Source organism: Theropithecus gelada, chromosome 3 (assembly GCF_003255815.1).
Source record: "Theropithecus gelada isolate Dixy chromosome 3, Tgel_1.0, whole genome shotgun sequence".
Classification (NCBI taxonomy): Eukaryota; Metazoa; Chordata; class Mammalia; order Primates; family Cercopithecidae; genus Theropithecus; species Theropithecus gelada.
Genome location: NC_037670.1, coordinates 13,288,272 through 13,298,456, shown reverse-complemented (window position 1 = coordinate 13,298,456; position 10,185 = coordinate 13,288,272). Strand labels below are relative to the sequence as shown.

Genomic DNA, 10,185 nt, shown 5'->3' with positions numbered 1-10,185 from the left:
ATCCTATTTCCAAATAAGGTCATATTCACAGGCAGCTCTTTGACGTATCTTTTTGGGGAACATAATTCAACCTATAACAGCAAATATCCTGGGAAGTTGAGAACTCAGTAGAAACTGTTGAACGAGGGGGCTGCTCAGGCTGAACAGGAAGACAAGCCAAGATGGCTGATGTGTAAGAAGAGGAGGAGGGGAGGAAGAGTTAGGGAAGATACTGGAAGTTGTTTAAGAATCCTCACTACTGCCATTCAACCCAGCAATCCCATTATTCTGTATACACCCAATACCCGAAGACATTATTCAACCACAGAGACATATGCGTGGATACATTCACTGAAGCACTATTCACACTAGCAAAGACATGGAATCAACCTAAATGCGCATCAACGATAGACTGGATAAAGAAAATGTAGTACATCTATACCACGGAATACTATGCAGTCATAAAAAAAGAATGAGATCATGTCTTTGCAGCAACACGGATGGAGTTGGAGGCCATTATCCTAAGCAAACCAACACATGAACAGAAAACCAAACATCACATGTTCTCACTTATAAGGGGAGCTAAACATTGAGTACCCATGGACACAAAAAAGGGAACAATAGACACCAGGGACTACTTGAGGGTAGAGGGTGGAGGAGGGTAGGGTATCAAAAAAGTACCTATTGGGTACTATGCTTATTAGCTGGGTAAGGAAATAATATGTACACCAAACCCCTGTGACATGCAATTGATCTACAGAACAAACCTGCACGTGTTCCCCTTAAACTAAAATATAAGTTAAAATAAAATCCTTGTTAAATCACTGCCTGAAAGTCTTTATTGAAAATCTGGGAGAAAATAAAATGTTAGTAGTGCATAACTTTAATTTTTATACTTTTTGTATCTTACAAACTTTCTACAGTAAGTACACATGACTTATATGAACAGAGAAAAGCAAACATTATCTTAAAAATAACTATCCAGTAACTGCTACAATCTCCTGAGTCCAGACAATCTAGAGCAGAAGGGTAGAGTGAGGAAAATACACACAGTATAAAAAACATGTAACAAAATCAAAACCTGAAACAAAGATCAACATCCAATAAATGCTTCCGAATAAACGGAGAGTAGATAAGAGCATGGGCTTTCATCTCAGACAAATCTGGATTTTAGTCCCAACACTGCCATTTACCAGTTAGCCAATACTGAGCTAGTTACTCTAAAGAGTTCGGTTTTCTCATTTGTACAAATAGGATTTTACTTTCCATCTCACTGAGTTGTGATGAGAATCATATGCAACAGCATATGAAGAGGCTAGCAAAAGGTAAGTACTTAACAAGCGTTCCAACATTCTCATGATGACATGAATAACCCTGTACATACAATATAGGAACTTGACAAATACATAGTACAGTTAATAGCTGAGGGCAGAGACATGGTTGGGAAGAGAGAGAATGCAACATGGGCAGAGTGAGGGGGGATTCCCACAATTTTCTAAGACAGAAAAGCGGGGGAATCAGTACTTACTGGAAAGAACAGGCAATGCCTGACTGGATAGAAAAAGATTCTATGCCTTTGTCAAATTTCACAAACATGACATAAGCCTATACTGTGGGATGTTCACACTATGTCCCTTTAGTGCCAGTTAGGGTACTTCAGGCTGCAAGTAACCAAATACAACTAAAATTGTCTTAGACAATAAGGGCATAATTATCTCATATAAGAAGCTCAGGATTAAGGAAATTTCAACAATTTCACAATGGCAACAAAAACTATGTTTCTTCTACCTTTCCACCATTCCTGTGTTCTGAGTTCCAATATGGCTGCTAACATCCATATGTCTTCCCCGCACATCTCTTTAAAACCTACAAAAAGATTTCCCAAAAGCACCTTGGAAAATTTCCTGTCCCATCTCCATTGGCCAGAACCACCTCCCACGGGACTGCCTCTTGTGAAGCACACAAAGGGCAGATACCAAATGGTTCCATTAGGGAGACCCAGAAGATGGACGATCCAGGATAGAGACATGAAGGGCAGAAGAGGGCCCGGGGATGTGTGTCCCTGAGCTGGACTACAGGGAAGGAGTTTTGGTCAGGGGAAGAAAAGCCTCATTTCCTGTCAGTCACTGGTGGAATGACTAAAGATGCTAATGGACTCAACCAAAAAAATGGCCGGAGGCGTGAGACAGAAGAACAAGCAAAGGTGTGCAGGTGCACTCCGTCCACAGCGCTGTAGAAGGAGACATTCCCAGTCCCACGATCCAGGTAAACCCCCACTCGGTGGAGAGCTGGCTCTTGCTGGGTGGGAGTTCCAGGGAAGCCTGTCAAGGGCCAATAGCCAGCAGCACTCCAATAAATTGCCCAGATGCCCACATCTGGGGACATTGTTGAACGATCAGTAATTCCCATGACATCCTCCCGACACACCCCAACGGCAACCTCCAGACTATCTCTTCTCTCAACTTCCCAGTAATGTTTCCCTGAGGTGAAAACGTTTTTTCCCAGAACACAGGGTAAGTGCTGAAATCTCTCTACATAAGCGGTCTTCTGAGGATTTCTCCATCCAGCGAAGTAGTTCCATGCTGTAGAAAACACTGGCCAAGAACTGGCTGATGCTGTATTTTTCACGTATCTCCCTTCCTGGGAGAAGACGAGTTTGGGATGAGCTGTGTCTTCAGCTAGGTTTACAGCCACTGTGGGGAAAATGAGAGCTGAGATAAGTAGCGCAGCAGCTTATCATCAACCCTTCCCCAGAAATGCCCATCTCTTCCAGCATCAGTTTCATCTTGCTCCTCCTAACAAGCACTCATGACTCCTCACTGCTGCCCAACGGATCCTCAGCCAGGCCTAGCAGGCCACAGCATGGCCTTTAGCAACCTGAAGTCCTCATTTCCCTTCTGCTCTAAAAGACTAAGCCCTAGGCCGGGCGCAGTGACTCATGTTTGTAATCCCAGCACTTTGGGAGGCTGAGGCGGGGAGATTCCTTGAGGTCATGAGTTTGAGATCAGCCTGGCCAACATGGCGAAACCCTGTCTCTATTGAAAATATCAAAAAAAAAAAAAAAAAACTGGCCCGGTGTGATGGTGGGCACCTGTAATCCCAGCTACTCGGGAGGCTGAGGCAGGAGACTCACTTGAACCCAGGAGGCGGAGGTTGCAGTGAGCTGAGATCATGCCACTGTACTCCAGCCTGGGTGACAGAGCAAGAATCTATCTAAAAAAAAAAAAAAAAAAAAAACTAACCTCTAGAACCTGGGGATCTAATTATTTCATGATCCAAGTTTTCAAAATCAGCCTAAAATTTGGAGAGATATTAACAAATTCTCACATGTTGAATCAAAACTAGAACCAAAGCTGCTGACTAGCTGGTTCTTTGGCTAGATACACACAGGTGTCACATAGGACAGAAAATCGAGGTCTCTTCAGGGGTTCCAGTTGTTTATGGGACATCTCTACAAATCTCCCCAATCATTCAAAACTGAGCTAATTATCTTACTTACTCCCCCTTCTATAATCTCGGGACTAATCCACTTCACATGCAGATATCTTGCCTTCTACGTTCTCTAAGGTGTCAGAGTCACCTCCACCTGAACACCATGCTGTGAAATCTTTATTTGCAACTCCTTTTCCTCTAACCCTCAACAGCTAGTCAGTCACCAAGTCCTATCAATTCTACCTTTGAAATTTGTCACTTAGGTTCTTTTCCTCCCCTCCACTCCCATTGCCACTGCTTTTACTCCAATCTCCAGCATCACTCAATGTGTTAACAACGTCCTCCCTGGCCTCCCTGCCTCCAAATTCCCTTCCCTCCGACTCTCCATGTCTCTTGAGTTTGAGGACTTTTTTTAAAAATCAGGAATGTATGCTAGAGTTTGACAAATGCTTTTCCTGCTTCAACTGAGACAATCACATGGTTTTCCTTTTTTTTTTTTTTTTTTTTTTACTTTAATGATATAAATTACATCAATTTTCAAATATTAAACCAACTACGCTTTTCTGGGATAAATCTCATATATTGTGATTATTATACATTATCCTTTTTGTATACCAAAGGATATATAAATTCGTTGTGATTAATACATATTATCCTTTTAATATATTGTTGGATTCAATTTGCTAAAGTTTTCTTAGAATTTAGGTATCGGCCGGGCGCGGTGGCTCAAGCCTGTAATCCCAGCACTTTGGGAGGCCGAGACGGGCGGATCACGAGGTCAGGAGATCGAGACCATCCTGGCTAACACGGTGAAACCCCGTCTCTACTAAGAAATACAAAAAACTAGCCGGGCGAAGTGGCGGGCGCCTGTAGTCCCAGCTACTCGGGAGGCTGAGGCAGGAGAATGGCGTGAACCCGGGAGGCGGAGCTTGCAGTGAGCTGAGATCCGGCCACTGCACTCCAGCCTGGGCTACAGAGCGAGACTCCGTCTCGAAAAAAAAAAAAAAAAAAAAAAAAAAAAAAGAATTTAGGTATCTATGTTCATGAGAAACATTGATCTATAATTCTTTTCTCTTGTAACGTCTTTGTCAGATTTAGGCATCACGGTAATACAGGCCTCACAGAAAGAATTGGGAAATATTCCCTCTTCGTCAGTTTTCAGTAAGAGTTCTTGAAGAACTGGCATTTATTTCTTAAATATTTGGTGAAATGTTTCACCAAGAAAGCCATCTGGGGGCCAGGCGCGGTGGCTCACGCCTATAATCCCAATGCTTTGGGAGGCCAAGGCAGCAGATTATGAGGTCAGGAGTTCAAGACCAGCCTGACCAACATGGTGAAGTCCCATCTCTACTAAAAAAAAAAAAAAATACAAAAATTAGCCAGGCATGATAGCATGCACCTGTAGTCCCAGCTACTCAGGAGGCTGAGGCAACAGAATCGCTTGAACCTGGGAGGTGGAGGTTGCAGTAAGCTGAGACTGCACCACTGCACCACTGTACCCCAGCCTGGGTGACAGAGCAAGACTGTCAAAAACAAAGAAAAAAGAAAGAAAGAAGGCGAGAGAGAGAAAGAAAAGGAAAAACAAACACCATTTGGAAGGTTTCTAACAGCAATTTCTTTCATAGAAATAAGATTATTCCAGTTATCTCTGTCTTCATGAGTCAGCTTTTGTAATTTGTGTCTTTTAAGGACTTCATCCATTTCATCTGCGTTGTCAAGTTTATTGGCAAAAGTTGCTCCTAATATTCTATTATCTTTTTAATATCTGTAGAATCTGTAACGATGTCACATTTTTCTTTTCTGACATAAATGTGTTTTCTTTTTTTCTGATCACTTTGATTAAAGGTATATCAATTTTACTGAAATTCTCAAAGGACCAGCTTTTGGTTTCATTGGTTTCTGTTGGCTTTCTGTATTTTACTGCAATGACTTCTGCTCTGATTTTTTATTATTTCCATTCTTCTGTTTACTTTGGGCTTTACTTGTTCCTCTTTCTCTAGTGTTTAAGGTGGAAGCTGAGGTCACTGATTTGAGAAGTTTCTTCTTTCCAATATAGCACTATACACTTTTTTTAAGTATTGCTTTAGCTGCATCCCACAAATTCTGGTATGTGGTCTTTTCCTTTTCATTCCATTCAAACGACTTCCTAATTTGCCTTTTGATTTCTTCTTTAATTCAAGGATTACTAAAAAGTCTATTATTTAGATTCTTGACATTTGGGGGGGGGGGTTCCAAGGATATTTTGATACCGATTTCTATCAATTCCATTGTGATCAGAGAACATACTCTGTATGAATTGAATCCTTTGAATTTGACACTTGCTTTACAGCCAGTTTAGTCTATCTTGGAAAATGTTTCATGTACACTGAAAAAAATATGTAGTACATATCTATTGGGTAGACTGTTCTATAAATAATGGGATCAAGTTGATTGATAATGTTATTCAAGTCTACTATATCCCTGTTGATTTACTGCCTACTCTAAAAATTACTTAAAGAAGTTATTGAAAACTTCAAAAGTAATTGTGAATTTGTCTATTTCCCCTTGCAACTCTATTAGTTTTTGCTTAATATAGTTGAAGCACTGTTAAGTGCATAAATGTTTAGAACTTACATCCTCTTGACAAACTGACCCCTTTATCATTAGGATATAACATTCTTTATCTCTGGTAATATCCTTTGCTCAGAAATCTTTGACACTAATATACCCACTCCAGATCTATTAACATATCTTTTTCCATTCTTTTGCTTTAAACATACATAGTTCTTCATATTTAATGTGTTTCTTTTCCAGTATACAGTTGGGTCTTGCTTTTTTTTTTTTAGCCAATCCAACCAACTTCTGCCTTTTGATTAGAGCATTCAGACCATTTATAGTTAATGTGATTATCAGTATAAGACTTGTGGCCGGGCGCGGTGGCTCAAGCCTGTAATCCCAGCTCTTTGGGAGGCCGAGACGGGCGGATCACAAGGTCAGGAGATCGAGACCATCCTGGCTAACCCGGTGAAACCCCGTCTCTACTAAAAAATACAAAAAAAAACTAGCTGGGCGAGGTGGCGGGCGCCTGTAGTCCCAGCTACTTGGGAGGCTGAGCCAGGAGAATGGCGTGAGCCCGGGAGGCGGAGCTTGCAGTGAGCTGAGGTCCGGCCACTGTACTCCAGCCTGGGCGACAGAGCAAGACTCCGTCTCAAAAAAAAAAAAAAACAAAAAAAACAAAAACTATTATTCTCACAGAGGTTGCTGTAAGCCAAGATTGTGCCACTGTACTCTAGCCTGGGCAAAGAGCAAAACTCCATCTCAAAAAATAAAATAAAATAAAATAATAAAATAGATCTATTACTCTTCCTCTCTTTATTGTTTGTTACGAGTTAACTTTACCATACACATGTTAGGTAACCATAAGGGGGTTAGTTGTCTAACCCTGTAAAAAAGCATCAGGTAAATTATACTAACTTACACTTTACAAATGCCTGACTTCAAGCAGACTTTCCTGTCGTTGTTTGCCTCGATTTTCCTTAAGAACAGGATAGGCTTGCCTAATATGAAAGACTGCAAATTGATACAGTGGGATGGGCTGGCCTAGGAAAAAGACTCCCCGCCATAGTAGTGATCTAACTGCCAGTGTCTTATTCCCGCATTTTAAGTCATGGGGTTTGGATTCAGTAAATATAAGGTAGATCCCTTGTAGTCCTATGAAATCAAAGGAATAGTCCCAAATTAATCTATGGGAACTATTTTGTTAAAGGTATCTATTTAGTCAACAGATGTGTTAAAGACCTAATATATGTAAAGTAGTGTGTATGATGCAAAAGAGGTATGATATGGTTTCTACCCTCACAGGAAAGCACCGTTTATTGAGCATATACAAATATGTAAAAATAGAGGGCATGAAGAGATGCATGCTGGAAGAAAGGCAAAAGTAATATTGTTTTGAGTTCAGAAGAGGACAAGAACCCCTTTCCCTGGGAGATTAGAAAAACCTTTATGGAGGAGACGGCATATACTGTTGATAATCAGAAAAAAAACAATGGATTAAGCTATGATTATGAAGATTGGCTCAACCATATCCTAGCTCCATAGCAATTCAACTTAAACTCAGAGCTTCAAATTCCTCAACTATGCACACTAGTTTTTGGATCAGTGGTGCCATTCACCTCTTCCCACCCTTGACCCCACCAAATAGCAGATTGTAAAGCACAGGTGAGCACCAGTGTAAGGCTATTAAATTGTGCTTGCGGCCGGGCGCGGTGGCTCACGCCTGTAATCTCAGCACTTTGGGAGGCCGAGACGGGCGGATCACGAGATCAGGAGATCGAGACCATCCTGGCGAACACGGTGAAACCCCGTCTCTACTAAAAAATACAAAAAACTAGCCGGGCGAGGCGGCGGGCGCCTGTAGTCCCAGCTACTCGGGAGGCTGAGGCAGGAGAATGGCGTAAACCCGGGAGGCGGAGCTTGCAGTGAGCCGAGATCCGGCCACTGCACTCCAGCCTGGGAGACACAGCCAGACTCCATCTCAAAAATAAATAAATAAATAAATAAATTGTGCTTGCAAGTCTCCTCTGTTACTGAATCCCAGGTTACTCAGCCCCAGCCTTGGAACCTCAGGCTACCGTGCCTTCCAGGAAGACAACTCACTGTGCAAACAGAGTAGCATCAGATACACTAGGAGCTGACTGTGGAAGAGAACCCTTACTTCAATTTCCAGGTCCAGTAGAAGGCCCTCAATCTCTGCCACTTTTCTTTCAGACCTTCTCTTTTATTATTTGCCTTCTCTCTTCATTTCCTTTTAGCTGCCTCTATCTTCTTGCCATCACTTAACTAAGAAAATTGAAGGCCCTACGAGGATTAAACTTAAGCCTTGTAATGGAAGATTTCTCAAATATGTAAGATATTTACTTGTGAAATACTTCACCCCAAGGGACATAACTTATGTCCCAGAGCAGTCTCTGTAGAAAGAGAAACAAGTTCCCCTTGCTGGAGTACTATAATTAATCACAATAAACAGAGCCTCCATGCAAAGGAGGCTTTTTTGCGTAAGAATCAATTCAAGAAAAATTTAAATACCTACAGACCACATTCTAAATATAACAAAAACCGTTTTCACTACCTTCTCAAGTGCTGATTCCAAAACACTCTTACCTCTAAGCCAATTTGCACATTCTCCATGCCCACACACATGCGTACACTGGGATGGGAGTAGGGTCTTATGTGTCTTGAAACTTCATGCCTCAATACGATATTCTGTTACTTGTTTTTTTCTTTAAAGATTTAGAGATTCTTGGCCAAACTTGGTGGCTCATGCCTTTAATCCCAACATTTTGGAAGACTGAGAAAGGAGGATCCCTTGTTTCTAGGAGTTCAAGACCAGCCTAGGCAACATACTGAGATCTCCAACTCTATTAAAAAAAAAAAAAAAAAAGACAGAGTCTTGCTCTGTCACCCAGGCTGGAGTGTAGTGGCACGATCTTGGCTCACTGCAACCTCTGCCTCCCAGGTTCAAGCAATTCTCCTGCCTCAGCCTCCCAAGTAGCTGGGATTACAGGTACCCGCCACCACACTCAGCTAATTTTTTGTATTTTTAGTACAGACCGGGTTTCACTGTGTTGCCCAGGCTGGTCTTGAACTCCTGAGCTCGAGTGATCCCCCTACCTTGGCCTCCCAAAGTGCTAGGATTACAGGCATGGGCCACTGCTTCCAGCCCACAGAATATTCTTAAATGATACTCGAGAAACTTTTTTCTTTTTTTGATTAAAACAGAGACAGGGTCTCACTATGTTGCCCAGGCTGGTCTGGAACTCCTGGCCTCAAGCCATCCTCCTACCTCAGCCTCCTAAAGTGTGGGATTATAGGCATAAGCCACTGTAACTTTTAATATGTTTTCCTTTGTGGGGGAGGACTTTTTATTGTACAACCTCCCTGATCATTACAGACAGCATCTAAAGCCTGAATTTTTAAAACTTTCAACTTTTATAATAGATTAAAGAGTACATGTGCAGGTTGGTTACATGGGTAAATTGTGTGATGCTGAGGCTTGGGGTCCCAACTATCCCATCACTCAGGCAGTAAAGATAGTGCCCAACAGGTGGCTCTTCAGCCCACATCCCACTCCCTCCCCATCTAATGATCCCCAGTGTCTGTTTTTCTTTACATTTACATGTATTCATTGTTTAGCTCCCACTTAGAAGTGAGGACATGCAGTATTTTGTTTTCTATTCTTGCATTAGATCACTTAGGATAATGGCCTTCAACTCCATCCATGTTGCTGCAAAGGATATTCTTCTTCTTTTTTATGGCTGCATGGTATTTAATGGTATATATGTACCACATTTTCTTTATTCAGTCCACCGTTGATGGGCACCTAGATTGATTCCATGACTTTGCTATAGTAAACAGTGCTGTGAGAAACATATGAGTTCAGGTGTCTTCTTTTTTTAAGTTTTTTGTTTGTTGGTTTTTTTTGAGACAGAGTTTCACTCTGTCGTGCAGGCTGTAATGCAGTGGCGTGATCTCAGCTCACAGCAACCTCTGCCTCTCAGGTTAAAGAGATTCTCCTGCCTCAGCTTCCTAAGTAGCTGGAATTACAGGCATGCGCCACCGTGCCTGGCTAATTTTTTTTTTTTTTTTTTGTATTTTTAGTAGAGACGGGGTTTCACTATGTTGGTCAGGCTGGTCTCCAACTCCTGACCTCAAATGATCTGCTCACCTCGCCCTCCCAAAGGGCTGCGATTACAGGCATGAGCCAGGTGCCTTTTTTTTTTTTTTTTTTTTTTT

At 41.8% G+C, this 10,185-nt stretch overlaps 1 protein-coding gene and 1 long non-coding RNA gene across 2 annotated transcripts in view; both read right to left on the bottom strand.

Moving 5' to 3' along the window:
* Positions 1–800: 800 nt before the first annotated feature.
* The window catches only part of TRIM4 (tripartite motif containing 4), a 32,406-nt gene continuing 23,021 nt past the window's right edge, over positions 801–10,185 (bottom strand). The window contains 1 exon segment of the mRNA XM_025380955.1: positions 801–2,672. Within this exon segment, the coding sequence (XP_025236740.1) occupies positions 2,089–2,672 (584 nt within the window). The 3' untranslated portion in view covers positions 801–2,088.
* Positions 5,238–10,185, bottom strand: part of LOC112621494 — a 6,853-nt gene continuing 1,905 nt past the window's right edge. The window contains exons 2-3 of the long non-coding RNA XR_003118739.1: positions 8,797–8,802; positions 5,238–6,310 (exon numbers count right to left, since the gene is read on the bottom strand). This is a non-coding gene — a long non-coding RNA (uncharacterized LOC112621494). The remainder of the gene's footprint in view (positions 6,311–8,796; positions 8,803–10,185) is intronic.